The sequence below is a fragment of the Mycteria americana genome, chromosome 3, assembly GCF_035582795.1.
Source record: "Mycteria americana isolate JAX WOST 10 ecotype Jacksonville Zoo and Gardens chromosome 3, USCA_MyAme_1.0, whole genome shotgun sequence".
NCBI classification, from domain to species: Eukaryota; Metazoa; Chordata; class Aves; order Ciconiiformes; family Ciconiidae; genus Mycteria; species Mycteria americana.
In genome coordinates, this window is record NC_134367.1 from 6,958,841 (window position 1) to 6,974,431 (window position 15,591).

The 15,591-nt window shown below is 43.3% G+C and overlaps 1 protein-coding gene across 1 annotated transcript in view; it reads right to left on the minus strand.

Moving 5' to 3' along the window:
- CYP39A1 (cytochrome P450 family 39 subfamily A member 1) overlaps positions 1–15,391 on the minus strand; it is a 25,095-nt gene extending 9,704 nt beyond the window's left edge. Inside the window, exons 1-6 of the mRNA XM_075497245.1 lie at positions 15,215–15,391; positions 8,021–8,156; positions 5,903–6,077; positions 3,699–3,848; positions 2,767–2,860; positions 1,171–1,269 (exon numbers count right to left, since the gene is read on the minus strand). Coding sequence (XP_075353360.1) covers positions 1,171–1,269; positions 2,767–2,860; positions 3,699–3,848; positions 5,903–6,077; positions 8,021–8,156; positions 15,215–15,391 — 831 coding nt within the window. The remainder of the gene's footprint in view (positions 1–1,170; positions 1,270–2,766; positions 2,861–3,698; positions 3,849–5,902; positions 6,078–8,020; positions 8,157–15,214) is intronic.
- Between the last annotated feature and the right edge of the window lie 200 nt (positions 15,392–15,591).

Sequence of the window (15,591 nt, forward strand, 5' to 3'; positions counted from 1 at the left end):
ACAAGTCTGGTAGCTTAGTTTTCTTGTACAGCACTTGGACACGGTGGCTTCACTCCATGGGCTGAGAGGGATAACTGAATTGTTTCAGATAAAAGGGTTTAACGCGCTTGTAAAAAATCCCCTTGGAAGGTGAAAGGCCTTTTTTCATCATTCCAGTCACCAGAACAGGGGTTGTGACTATTCTGAGAAACAACGAAATATCTGTATGTCTATTTACAGCTGAATATTACAGAAGTAAGTAATGATAGTGTTGTGGAAGGAATGTCAGTTATCCTGATAACAGACAGCAGGCTATGCCTCTCACTTATACCAACATGTGAATCCACAGAAACCTCACTGAAATGGATGAAATTCCTTTAGGGTAAATTGTAGTAATATCCAATCTACAAAAAACATAAATATATCCATTAGGAGTACATATAAAAATAACTCACTATCATTTTTTTCTGAATCACGTCTGTAACGGACATAACTGTGCTGGAAAGAGCTTAGTAGTCATGGTAAATAAAGGATGTTTTTGCTGCTATGGATTTTTCATCTGAGAAATTCCTATAAATGTCTTTGGTCAGCCTAAGCTGTGTTAGGTATATTGGGCTTGTTAGCGTACATACATCCCTATCATTAATCTGTCAAATCCATTTCTAACATAGACAAAAGTTCAGTGGCAGTAGAATCGAACTATTGCTTTTCTTCCCCTGAAGCAACCCTGGCATTTGTACAGCAGATCCCCCAAAGCAAAAGAGCCAAATTCATTCAAGGATTTACACACAGATGAAGTTACTCTATATTATGCTTTTGATATTCCTTACGATTGATAACACCAGGCTATTTAAAATAGAGTCTCTACTATAATACAGCCACAGTGCTTCAAAATAGAGTTAAACACTCTTCACAGCTCAAGACTGTGATCTTAATAGCTATGAGACGTACGTTCCTGAAATCTTATGATAGAGGACATAATAATTTAGGAAAAATACAAGAAGAGCTTTTCTTGTCATTGCTTCGGTGACACTGCAGCCTGGGTATATTTGTAGTGATGCACGTGGGCGTGATAATCCCTTCTTTGGAATACATGCAGTGTGTGTGACCTCTGGTTCAAAGTCTTTGCTTCCCAAATACAGGCTTTTGAACGGGATACAGAGAAGGTGTTTCTCTAGCGGATGTACTTACAGGGACAGCATTTGCTTGGGAAGCCCAAAGCATTAGGAGACCATAATTGGGAGCTAGATGTTTTCCTTGCAAGTTATCCAGGAGATGTTGCAGTAGTGTCTGTTATAAATAAAAGATAATAATGTGTATTTCCAAAAACATATTAAAATCTAGTTTAGGGTAGGGCTTACTGGAATTCAAGGATATAACGTAAGACTAGTTTTTCAAAGAGAAAGAGCAGTAATGTTAGTTACGGGGTTTTTTGCAGTCACAAAGTAGAGATGACAGCTGTTAAGAGAAAGTGAGACTCAACCATAGGCAGAGGGCCAGAAGAAGTCAATGCACCACGTGAATCCCTACTGAATACTTGCAGTGCCCTCCATTTTCTTAAAGTTTTTAGGGGATTTGGTTCCCTTACTCCCCATTGTTGCTTGTATGTTGAAGAAAGAAAAAAGAAATCTCTATTCTTTTTTAATTCCTGCTCTACTTCTCTACTTTAAAGAACCTGAAAATGGGACTGAACAAGTTGAACGAATGGAAATGAAGAAAATGTTCTCTCCATCCCTGCCAAAAAGGTGCTTGTTATGAAGGGATGGTCTGATACATCAGCGAACTCCCTAGTTCCAGGTGCTTTGTTAGTGACCTAACTTCAATGGCTTGATATTCTTTGAAGCTACAGCAACTGTGTAATGTTCTAGGATCAGCTTTTGTTTATAGTGTATCCTTAAATACAGGGCAACCATGCATTCAAGGCAAAGCTTCCTGTCTGCTTTTCAGAGGGGAAAAGACTGACCTTGAATAAAAAACGACTGCTCTTTTTTCCAAATTCCCACCCTACCTAAGACACGAGTTCATGCGTCCTACTTCCTGCACCTTCTTACCTCCCACCATTCCCTCTCCAGCCCTCTCTTTCTTTCTATTATTCTCATTTATTTTATGAAAGAAATTGTGGAATGTAAAGCTTTTAAAGTCTAAATAAAACCTGGTTTGTTTAATGATCTGTTCTATAATCATTTGGTAGATCAAAATTCCCAGGCCAGTCTGCCCTCACGTTTGTCAGCCGTATAGACAGAATTCTTGCCATAGCTAAGGAGAATAACCAGGGGGACAACTTATCGCAGCTTTGACACAATCAGTATTTGGGGTACTTGGCTTCCAATCCAGTAATCTGCTATTTTCTACTAGTCTGGCTGCTGGAGGATCTACTCACTCTACACCAGGGGTTAAAAATAGTACATAAAAGGTTTTGAAATTGCACAGTGCGGTGCCCTCAGAGAAACAACTGAAGAGGTCTTTCTCTCACCTCTTTCAACTGCTCACTGCAACTGTGATACCGGAGGCTGGCAATGCGTCATAGCTCTGAGCCCTTGGCTTAAAATTCCCCAGAGGAAGATGTAAATTCTCAGAATTGTAGGAAAGAAACTGGATTGAGGAGTAGGACTCAAAATTATGGGTCTGTCCTAACATAGGTGACAGCAATACTGGACAATTAAGGTACAGCTACCAAAGCTGACATATTTGGCTTATTTCTTCCAGTACTGAAATAATTCCTGTCCTCCATTCCTTCAGTCAGAATATACAATGAAGTTGTCTTATTTCATAGCCTTGGATGTTTACCTTGGATGTGGTCTCCGAAGGGTTGGTCTTTTCAGCATCTGACACTACTTTCTCAAATAATTTTAGAAGCCATTTTTTGGATTTAGACCAGTTCCTGTAAAGAAAAGCAACAAACAAGAAGCACTTAACAGAGGCAGCACAAACTAACATTTCCTTTTCCATGAGAAGAACTCCTTGGTTTCTTTCGTAACGCCCTGGGGCAGCAGTCAGGTGATGAATAGTCAAGTGTCAATCTGACTGACAGTAGTGTTGACTTCACCTTGGCCAGACCTCATCTTCCAGCCAGGACCTGTGACTGCAAGACTCCTAGCTTTTCATATCTATTCCACTACAGGTTTTCATTGTGGCTTTGGACAATTGCCTAAGTCAATCTTTTCAAGAATGACCTCCCCTGAGAAAATAAAGGCCACATTTTTAGAGCATCCTTAGTTCTTTCTGAAGGCTATTTTGAGGTGCTCAAGGTACCGCCATGGCCCTGGGAGCACTGGTAGGCTCCCTTCCTTGGAGTTTGGTTGCCTCTACCCAAAGCCAGCTCTGCGACAGTGCAGCCACGTAACCTGGGATCAGTCTGCTGGGAAAACAGCTAAGGTGTGGGAAAGAGCAGAGAGATGCCTCGTTGGGGAACCCCCTCAGCTTGGGACTCACATTTAGGCTCAGGCCTTTGCCCTTTGCACAGTTCTGCTGCTCCCTGACAGACACAAGCTGGACCATGCCCACCTAAGCAAGGTTGTTTCTGCTTTATGCCAGGAAAATGCATGAGACAAGGTCAGAACTTTTTTGAAGCACCTAGCTGAAAGCCTGCCTGACCCAAGGGTGCACCATCGATAAAGACAGCGCATCATCCTCCAGGGGAAATGTCTCTTGCGGTTGATATCCCAGCAAGCAAAATGCCTGTAATGGGTACACCATGTGCATCATCTCTGCTCCGTTACCTCAGGAAGCACTCAGGCATCTGAGAGGCGTATTCGAAGTCCTCATCGTACTTCTGAAAATGTTCTTCAAACTCCTTGATTTCGCTCTGACTTGTCGGGCAGATGCCTTTCCCAAACAAAGTGTTCACCACTGCTGGATACATGACATGCCTGCAAGGACAAGATCCCCATGACTTACAGGCCATAGGGAAGCTGCTGCAGCAGTTTTAGGTCAGGACGCGGCGTGTTGAATTGCGAATACTAGAAGTGCGGGACTCGAGTGTCACGCTGCTCTGGAAGGGCTGGCACGAGGCTCATACCTCACTCACACCCTTATTGCAGATTTTAAGCAGAGGCTGGGAGATACACAGACCTCAGGCTAGTCCTCTGCATGTGGCTGAACTTCATCAGTTAGCATTTGGTCACTTGAGCAGTGGCAGAAAGGCTCTGGGTGCTGACGTCCCCTTCTGCCCATTTACCACCCCTCTTATTTCAGGTTAGCCTATGTGGACCTTCCGGGCATTGCACAACCCCTTCTGCAACCAGACACCCCAAGAAATCCTTCCTCTGGCTGCAGCTTTGCTGGACTGAACAATGCTTTTTTTGCTTTCTTATCTCACTCCTTCCCTATTTGCTCCTCTGTTATCCTGCAAACTCTGAGCTCATTTCCCAGGCCACTTCACCTGTAGTTTTGAGCTCTCAGAAACCCTTACGCAGTCTTTGCTGGGTTCCAGCCATTGCTAAACAGATATTTCAGGCAGTGGCTCTTCACTTTCTTGCTTTTCTACAGATCGTAAGGAAGATGGAGCCACCTGCTGGCTCTGTGGATTTAATTTTGAGGCAGCTAAATAACAATTATCCCGCACATTGCATTCCAATGCCCTTCTATCCTGTTCCAATTCTTCTATCCTGTGTTGTCTGGCAAAACCATAAGAACAGATCACACTTAGAACAGATTTACTGTGGATGACTCTTACGGATTCTGTAGTTTATCATCTAGCCTATGGCTTTTTTTTTAAATTTCAGACAAACAGCAGCTGATTCGGATTTGATGACCAGTGTCCATGACAGCCGTGGCAGTCGGAAGAACGCCCTGTTCCCCAAGGCTGCATCAGGGATGCAATAGGGAGCCACGCATGCTTCATGGATGACTTGTACACCCATGCCACCATGGGCGCCCATGCCATGTTGCAGACCATGATCTGTGCTGGTGCCAGTACAGCACAGAACAACAGGTCCATCCCTGCTCTCAGAAACTTGAGCCCAGGTAAAAGACCACAAATGGATTCAGCCAGGGGAATAACAAGAAACTGTGAGCCAATATTAGCATACCAGGCAGTGGCGTAGCACGCTACGGATGCGATGACTGTCCCTTTTTCCACAAGAAGCAGATGTGACTTTGATCTCAGAAGACACGTGGGGGAACACCATGGGATGTGGGGGTTTGCACCCCATTATTGAGACCAGTGGGACTGAGGGCTGGGAGGTTTCAAAGCCCCTTTCCCCCATATTTTTCCCCAATTAATCCAAATTGCAGTAATTGAAGTGACAGGTGCTCAGTGTTTTAGCTGCAGTAAAAAGCTGTATCTTAGATGTACTCTGCAGAAGTCAGCAAAAGACAACCTGGATGTGAGGTCTACCTGTTTCTAACAGGTCCAAGCCAAAGGCAATATTCACTTGTAGTCCTGATGGACAGGCAAGATACAGGTGTTGTCCCAAATGATCAGGAAGAAGGAAGAGTTAAGAGCTCTGTTGTTGTCACATGAAACTCTCAGTAAAGGCACTTTTTACATGAAGGATGAAGTTCTGGCAGCAAAGTAAGTCAGCTGCAGAAGTCTTATTTAAGTTTTGGGCTAGGCTTGGCCCAAAACATGCAGGGAGAGTTTTCATCCTGCTGAAGATCAAGCATTTTGTCTGTTCGTTAAGTTCTTTATAAACATGTGAAACTTTTATCCCATCTTTTGGGAAACAGGGACTGTTGGAAGATGCTGTGTTTTCTTTTTTCTTCCAAATAGGTAATTCAGATGTTTCTGCTAGCTGGGAGAAACACCTTTAGATGAAACCCTGTCCATTCTGTGAACCACCTGCAGCTGTGAAGCAGTGATGAGTATCCCGATACAGCTTTTCTAAGACTTGTGAGGCTGAGCTCCACCTGCTTTACGGTAACATCTCTGCTCCCATATAGGTTACCCATGCGTTAGAGATGTGCTGCAAAACTCCCTTACCTTACCAGGTCATTGAGGTCGTCTGCGCCTTCCGTGCCCAGGTGTGCCATGTGCTCGTGTAGTTCCTGACACAAAGTGCCCGTGAACATGTGCAGATTAGAAGGACCCATTTTTCCCTTCATCATGCTGTAGAGGTTACCATGGTTCTGATAAAATGCTTCTGCAGGGACAGAAACTAAATACAGAAAGAAACAGAAATGTTTTGGAAAGTAGATTAAGTAGATTTTCACTGAAAGATAGAGTGAAAATTTTTACACATAACTTGTGACACTAATTTAAATGCCTTAACCCTCATTTGCCTAGAGTGAAATTCCCAGAAAGCTTCCTTCTAACCCTGTAAAGATTTTGGTGAGCCCTCTGCTTCTACCGGTCTGTGTAACATCTTCCTGCCTCATGAAGCTTCAGTGCCAGAATCAACAATCCAGAGATTTCCCCCCAGCTTTTGGGTGGATGTAGAGAGATGTGCATGCCCTCCACAAAACTGACTGACATGAAAAATAAATTAATCCAAGAAAAACCAGTTTGGGTCTTCATGCTGTAGTACATCTTTTCAGTCATACCAGGAGAGACTGAGAGAGCTGGGACTGTTCAGCCTGGAGAAGAGAAGGCTCGGGGGATCTTATCAGTGTGGATAAATATCTGGTGGTGGGATTAAAGATGATGAGGCCAGGCTCTTCTCAGGGCAGGAGGCAATGGGCACAAATGGGAATACAGGAGATTCCACGGAGACATAGGAAAGTTTTTATTGTGAGGATGGTCAAACACAGGAACAGGTTGCCCAGAGAGGTTGAGGAATCTCCATCCTTGGAGATACTCAAAAGCCAACTGGACACAGCCCTGAGCAACCTGCTGTCGCTGACATTGCTCCAAGCAGGGCCTTGGACTAGGCGTTCTTCAGCAGTGCCTTCCAGCCACAGGGATCCTTTGATTCTGTGATTTAATCTCTCTGCCAACTTGCTTCTCTCTCATTTCACAGTCCAAAATTGCCAAATGACTCAAAAAATTCCTGTCTGTGCTATTCCACGTGGATATAAGCACATGAGCTGACGGAGCATGCCACTGTGGATGGGATATATACCTCATCCCTTTCTAATGACTGTTGTACTACAGGGTAACAACCAATTGTTGCTACAAGCTGATTTTCAGATTAAGTGATAGGACAACATACTATTGCTCCAAACCTGGTACAGAATCACAGAATCGTATAGGTTGGAAAAGACCTTTAAGATCATCGAGTCCAACCGTAAGCCTAACACTGCCAAGACCACCACTACACCATGTCCCTAAGCACCTCATCCAAACGTCCTTTAAATACCTCCAGGGATGGCGACTCAACCACTTCCCTGGGCAGCCTGTTTCAATGCTTGATAACCCTTTCAGTGAAGTAAAATTTCCTAATATCCAGTCTAAACCTCCCCTGGCGCAACTTGAGGCCATTTCCTCTCATCCTATCACTTGTTACCTGGGAGAAGAGACCGACCCCCACCTCTCTACAACCTCCTTTCAGGTAGTTGTAGAGAGCAATAAGGTCTCCCCTCAGCCTCCTTTTCTCCAGGCTAAACAGTCCCAGCTCCCTCAGCCGCTCCTCATCAGACTTGTGCTCCAGACCCTTCACCAGCTTCGTTGCCCTTCTCTGGACACGCTCCAGCACCTCAATGTCCCTCTTGTAGTGAGGGGCCCAAAACTGAACACAGTATTCGAGGTGCGGCCTCACCAGTGCCGAGTACAGGGGCACGATCACTTCCCTAGTCCTGCTGGCCACGCTATTTCTGATACAAGCCAGGATGCCACTGGCTTTCTTGGCCACCTGGTACACATAGGTGGAGTGTCTAGCCGCAGAAAAGGATCTGATCTCAAACTGGGGTTACTTGATGATGAAAGTAATAACAGTCCCTGGTTCAGAAACCTTTGATCCCTTGATCCCCCAAATCACTTAGCAGGCTTACAGCGCTAGATCCACATGAAGGAATTTCATTTCGCCTTCATTTCGTAGCATGGTCATAGGTTAAGATAAGCATTTAAGGCATGATCAAAAAGCCAGTGGGCTTTGGGTTGGGCTTTAATGTTCCTGGGTAACTAGATTTGATTTCCATTAAAAAAGAGCTAGGTCTCATTTACCTGCATTCTCGACAGCTTGTTGTACTGCCTGTTCAAAATTTAAGTCTTTAGAGTTAAAAAATGCTTCAGTTCCTTCTTCCTCAGTCACAAAAGTAAACCGTTTTCCCAGAGCGAATATTGTGAATACGGGCCCATGCTGGAACAAACAAAGATTTCATGTTACTGTATTGTTAGCACGTTTGATGGGAGCCCCGACAGGACTTCAGTACCGCCCAGAGGTCAGGAGGGAGGACCCGGTCCTTCCTGCTCTCTGTACACCTCGGCTCAGAAGCGCACAAAGGTGAACATGAATCAGAGCAAAATTTGTAGACTTACAGACCAGAAGGGAACATCACAGGGGCCTGCCTGACCTCTTGCAGAGTAGAAGAGGTTCCTTCTCTGAGATTAACATTTTATATTTGAATTACATTACAGTTCAAACAACACAACCTACCTGGATTTAAAGAACCCAAGCGATAGGTTATCTACTGCATCCCTTGGCTGCCATAGCAAAGTACCCACACTGTAAAAATCCACAATCCCACCCATTTCAATCTACATTTTTTTAACAAAAACTCCCTACTCCAGCATCTTTTTAATGTTTTTTTTCTTTTCTTTTCTAGTTTAAATGTTCTGCTAATACCAATGATTTCTTTCTTGTACAGGTGTTTAAAAATTAATACCGAAATAGCTAACAAGCTTTGAGCAGAATAGATGGAGTTTGTTGAGACTTATATTCAGGGAAAGTTTTTGATGCCATAAATCATTCTTTCATTTTCCCTTAATCTAATATCCTAGAGCCCTCTCAAAACTTTCAGCAATAAGTATTCACTTCTGAATTCCTACATTATGAAAAAAAATCACTCATATTTGTAGATACTCTAAACTAGCAAACAAATGTGCAAGAGCTACTGGCTGTCAGATTTAGGCATAAAAAATCAAAATTAGGAAATGAAGCACCTTTAGCATCTTTTTCTTGGTCTAGGCAATTTCTGCTTACAGGCAAAAGCCCTGGAAATCAAAAGCCCAGCATTTACATTTATATGCACACCACCTTTTGGCAAAGTTATTGTACATATGGAAAGGTTTAGGGCTTTCATAAAGTCTCTAGACACATCAAGGAACTTGATTTTCTTTTCCAGGTTACCTTGCTGACAAAGGTGAGAAAAAGTTTTCTGTTGATCTGTTTGGAGTACTGAAAAGCCTTGAATTCACCTTGCTCACATGGTTTATGCCATTGACTTTAACCATTTCTTTTGTTGTTTGTGTCTGTATTGTAAAGCCTGCTTCATCAAAAGCTCTTTGAAGCCAAGGGAAAGATTCTTCTTGACATCAGTTGAATTTTGATTGTGTCCTTCAACTGTAAATTATTAAAGAATGACTGTTTAAACTCTCTGGGTGATAATAAATAAAATATAGTTTTAATAATAGCTAAATTGCTATAGTTGCTTTTTTTATGGATAACAGCATGTCCTCATCATCAGGCTAGATAAAAATCAGTGAATTTGTATTGTGTTTGTTTTTAAATGAGATTTTTTAAATTTTAAATTAGCGTTAAAATGTACTTAAACTAATTTTAAAATAAAATTAAATTTGAACTAATAGCAACCTGCAATAACACTTAATTATTCAATTAAGGTCACACTCAATTAAAGATTGGAACACTTTATTTTAGATGATTACATGTGAGCAAGATGCCTAAGCTCCCATTATAGAGATCAAGTCTATGCAGTCAGGGGAGCCTAAAAACCGATTCATCTGACCAGCTACCGCACACCTCTGTTTTTGAAGGTGAGCTGAACTGCCCTTAGACTCCACTGATAGGACTGCCTACGTGTCCACTGACCATCAGTGAAGCTTGGACACCTTGCTTACCTGTAAACGACTACACAAACAATCAGGTTTCAAATATAATCCAATTTCCTGCAATCTATTTACAATAATTAAAATTAAACCAATATTAAACAAAATTGAAATTAAAAAAGCTCCATGAAGGACCTCCAGAACAAGCCAGCTTCATTGGACAGCACAGTGATGGTGGGTATTCAAAGACACGTCTTTCAGAAAGCAGAAATTTGTGTCCAAACAGGAAATTACAAATAAATATGATCTCTGATAAATTAAATATAAAATTAAAATACTAAAAAAGGTTTGAGGATCAAACTACTAATGGCAATCCCCATCCCCAATAATAAAGGCTTTTCCGAACAGACCAGATGCAGGAAGTCTCCCAGTGTGTTGCTGAGCCTGATAAATGCTCAAGGTATAAAGAAACCAAGTGGGGAAGCAATCTGAGTTAGTGGTTACAACGGTTTAAGACAAGTCCCACCCTGGAGCCTTTCGCTGAGAGTGATGGACTGAGATCTTGTTTCAAAGCCAGTATTAAGTAGAATAGACTTAAACAAGTGCTAAGTAAATCAGTGATAAATACTTCAATTCAAAACTCCAGAGGGATTAAAATATGAAGTTGCAGAACTACCTACCGTGATCTGTTAAATCACCCTCAGCAACAGGAGGATGGAGAGGCAAACGTGGTGCCTTTCTAAAGTGCTCCTGAAGGAGGACCTAGGAAGCCTCAAAGAGTGATTCCAGTACTCAGCGAATTTTTACAAGCATTATTAAAGACCAGGATTAGTAGTTGATAAATAGGATATACTGAAGAAGAGCCCAATACAGCTTTTAGGAAGACATAAGGATGTGTGGCCTTAAACATCTTCCAAATTCATTCCTTAGAAGAAGGAATTAAAAGTTTACTCATGATCTTGAGTCATTTGGGAGTCTAAACTATGAGGAGACCTAGAAACATCACAGAAGAAGAAGGCCTAGAAGAATCACATTCTGAAATGACTCCAAGATCTATTATACCACTGCTACTAATTAATTTAGAGCTTTCATCTTGCTAGGAAAGGAGCCGAGAAAGGACAGCAAACATCTAAACCCATCCTGTGCCCACATCTTCAATGTAACATGTGTCTCTGCCCATTCCATCTCAGCAGGATATACTGAGCTACAAAAGGCAAAGGGATGCACAGCAAGCATGAATGAAAGTTTCAATAAAAGGAGACTAATAGACTTAGATCCCAGGAAAGATGGAAAGAGAATAATTATTCCCAGTTTCTCATGATGTAAAAGTTAATGGGCACCTATTAGAAGCCAGCTGGTTTAAAACCAGACAGAGTACTTCCTTCACATGGCTCATGGTTAAATTATGGACTCATTGCTGTGTGATGCTGTGAAGCCAAAATTATACACAGGGTAACACAAGAGATTAAGTTATCATAGGCAGATCATCTGGATGCAAATTCCAGCCTAGGAAGTCCCTAAACTGTTGCCGACCAGAAGCTGGGAAGAAAAAGCAGAAGGTGGCATACTCTCATCTGGGTGTGCTCCTTACACCCTGTTACTGAGCATCTAGTAATAGCTGCTGTTCGAGACAGACACATGAATAAACAGACTTCCATCTGTCCCAGTATAATAATGCTGATATTCTAATGTAATCAAATCAGCTACTGGAACAAGCTGTCAAGCAGTTCTGCATTTACTATCGTTGTGTTCTGGGCGGGTACCAACGAAGCGTGGGCACTGCCTGCCCACACTGCGTCCCAGTTTCCTGCTCTGTCTGAAACGGTGTTTAAAGAGACCTGATGACGTACAGAGATACAGACAGCAAAATAAAAATCCTCTTGGGATTTAGGGTCTATGAAGCTGCTTTCACTTATGAAAGCTCTGTTTTTTCCAAAGACTGGGAAACACCGCACAAAACAGCAGTGCCACGATGAGAGGCAGATCTGAGCCTACATGAAAGTAACACTCCAGAGAAATAAAAACTTCAGAAGGACGTTCTCCAAAATCCCAAAGGAAAGAAATTAGGGAAAGAGCCATTTTTCCCACAGGCACTGCCAGGCAGAGAGCAACCACCCTCGGCTGAGCCAGCTGCAGTTGTGTCGAGATCATGCTGGGAGCTAGGTGCGCTGGGCTGGTTTTCTCTCCCTTGGCATGCACACACACACGAGTTCAATGCCATGTCCCCTCTCTGTCTCAGGGACTTCAGCATTTTGGTCTTCTGTGCATGGGACCAGGGTCACAGACCATTAGCGACTCAGCTGTGGACACTGCCTTCAGAAACGCTCCACCAGAAGCCTTGTCCTCTTCTCCAGCCTGTTTCCCCTCCACCAAACCTCATGCGGGATGTATGTCCCTTGCCACGTAACCCAGCGAGCCATCCCTCACGCAACCACACACAGCGAATAAGCCTGAGAGACACCTAGCTGAGTCCTGAGACATGGCACCATGTCCCAAACGCAACCAACACGCTGAGAGTGTATGCATCCACAGGTCCATACAACAGTGCAGAACAATCTCATGGGTTTAACCGAACTTTTCTTGTTTGCTTAATTAGCAAACTGATGAGAAGCATTTGAAATTCCTTATTAACTCTTACTATGTTTGCCAGGCAAAGTGGGGAACCACATCCTTTGAACCCCTCGTTAAGCAGCTCTACCTGTATTTTATGTTGCATGGTGGCTCCGGTTACCCACCCTGCCCATCCCAGACCGCCTGCAAAACTGCTTCACTAGCCAGGCAGCTTTAGGAGGAAGAGGTGGTATCTTTTATTAGACTAGAGATTAAATATTTTATTAGAGCAGGGGATCTTTCTTTTCTTAGACCCACTGATGACACAAGGGGAAAAACAGACAATTCTTCCAGCCCACGTCTTCTTCTGTAGGAGGAAAACAGAAGCAGCGAACTTTAAGCAAAGTGCAGGTTGGAAGCAGTGGAAGTCTGGTGTGTTACTCCAGGGCTTAAGAGAAAAAACAGTGAGGGATATACACAAAAGGGACAATAATAAGAAAGCTAACACTTAAGAAAGAAACATAAATGAGTGTCACTTTGACAGACTGAAGGATTAATCCAGGGGAGGAATTTTCCAATTGCGAGTCTCCCCTGAAGGTAATGACCCTACGGAGCTGAAGAGGTTTCACACTGCCTAGAACCTGTTTCTGCACTAACTTTTACGAGGGCAGCTTGCTCGTACTAAGGACACTTAACCCTGTTCTGGCAATATTAAGGAGCTTGGAATTATTGCAGATGTATTTTGCAACCCTTGTAATGGCTGTTTTGCAATCCCTTGTAATACCCCTTTGGCAGCAGCACCTGTTTTAGTTGGCTGTACCATGCTACAGTGCCTACTCCTTTAAAAGGGAGCAGGCAGGAGAAGGCTCATCTGCCCTGGCCTCAGCACATCGTGCCAGTGCGGGAGGTGGGAAGGGAGGGAGACGTGCCTGGGGTGTTTAAGGAGAGGAAGGGGAGAACAAGCGAGTAGCCCTCCCCAGGGGCAGGGAGACTGCCGGATGATGGTGCTGCAGGCAGGCAGCCAGCCTGAGGGTGACGGAGGGAAAGGTCCCAGGGGGACGGCAGGGACAGGTCACAAGTCACAAGGACGCCGAGTTGCTGGACTAAGAAAAAAGTCAAAGGAAAGGTCCTACCTGCGAACACACAGTAAAGGGGAGAAGATATGTAAGAAAGCCTTCTCTTTCTGCTTTGCCTTATTTTGAGTTTTATCCCATTGAAAATGTTTCTCGTTCTAGTTTCTGTCCCAACAAAACCTGGGATTTATAAAGGCCTTCAGGTCTTTCTGGTGTGTTCAGATGTGTCAGCAGCTGCCATAGCACCACCAGCAGCCTAAAGGGTCTCCAGGCAAATGAACGTCAAAATTAATGGACCCAGAGCCACTAAGTCTGCGTTTGTACTTCAATACATTCTTTAGTATGTAAAAGTTTTGCTCATTCAATCTGACTCTTCTATAGGTTTGTTTTAAAAATGTGTCTAAGAGATTTTACTACAAGCTTCCTGGAAAAAAAGGCAACTAAAGCAAGCTCAAGTCACGGTGAAACATCTGTCCCCAAACGGGATTGCGCTGGAAAGGACAGCTTGGCAGGCTGCTTTAATCTGGTTGCCACCAGGATATGTTTTCAATAGAACAAAGAGGTTCTCTAACAGCCTCATATCAGAAGAGTCAAAGAAATATTATGATTGTTTTTTTAAAGTGAGGCGTGATCAGTTTATTTAAAGGATTATATGGCATGGTTTCTGAAATAGTAGGAGAATGGACTGCAATGAGTTTTCTTCCAGTCCTACATTTCTGCCCTATGGTGAATGAACAAATAACTGATCATGGTATGCACAGATGAAAGATACAGGAAAGATATAGTAATATAAGGTTAAAACCAGCCTGTTAAACTCAAAGAAGCCAAGGAACTCCAGATCACACACATGAGCTTACTCTATGGTGCACCCTATGTGCTTTAATACAAGATTGACAGCTCTTGATGTTCTTACACCCCATACTTCAGCTGATTATACTTGCACCTCTGCTTTCATTTAACACCATGAGTTTATAACAACCATGGTTGCAAAGAAGTACTTACAAATATGAAATCTATTAGTTCAAGACGAGAAAGCAAATTTTAAACATCCAGTATTTATTAATATTTTTTTTTCAAAATTTCAGGAAGTTACAGTGGTTCCATTTTTAGCTAGTTTTTGCAAGTAGTGGGCTGTGCGATCCTTCAGTATCGAACACTTGAGGCTGATTATATTGCAGTAGCAGGTGATATCATCACTGAATGAAAATGGGAAACTGGGTTTTACGTCAGTATTAGCTGCCTAGAAATTAAGCATCTAATCTAAAGTAATCATTTAGGCTCTCTCTATCAGACAGACATAGAGAAAGAAAGGCACGTCCAGGGGGTAAATCTTCACACCCATCTTTGGTAAGTTTTTTAGGATGGAAATAGTTGCCTGCCAAGCGTGTCTGTGTCTCTCTTGAATGTTGAGGGACACCAGCTGGTACTCAGAAATCTCACCTAACTTTAGGCATGCAAATAATTAATCTCCTGGTCCCAGCGCCTAGCACAGGGCTTTCCGCATTATCTGAAAACAAGATTAACATGTAGCCAGACTACAAAAGCAAAACAGCAGAGGTGCTGGCTCCAAACAGGATGATCACAGCACAGAGATCATGCCTGGACTGGATCCACAACTTAGCATTGTTACTGGAACAAAGTCAGTCCTTCACCAGCTAAATGCTCCTGACGTTATAAAACGTGACAGGAAAGGGGCAAACTTAATGCAGAAGTTTCTCCTCGCCTTTCCCCTTGCAGGCAGCCACCCTGAGCACGCACCCACGAGCAGGCACGCCGCCATAGCCGTTACCTTGCTTCTAGCTTGCTCTATAAACTCCAGAGGAGCTTTTCCGAACTGAAACGCAGCTCCAAACCAAGGGATCCAGCTCCTGATGCAAGGAGGGGAGCTCGGGTTTCTCAGCTGAAACAAAACAGCCTTGACAATAAGAAGTCCCAGGATTGCTGCCAAGAGGAGAGCAAGAGCCATTTTGCCTCTTCGCTGCCTGCCGCAGCAGCTGCTCTGCCTGCCACAGCACCCGGCACGCCCGCGCTGGCTGAGTCAATGAATAGGGCCTCTTTCTTTTATCAGTCTTGCCAGCTGACCACTGCCATGGAGACGTCAAAGCACCAAGCAGCCCAGGGGACAAGCCCGTGTTTTGGAAAAGGCAGAGCCAATTGTCCTCCGCT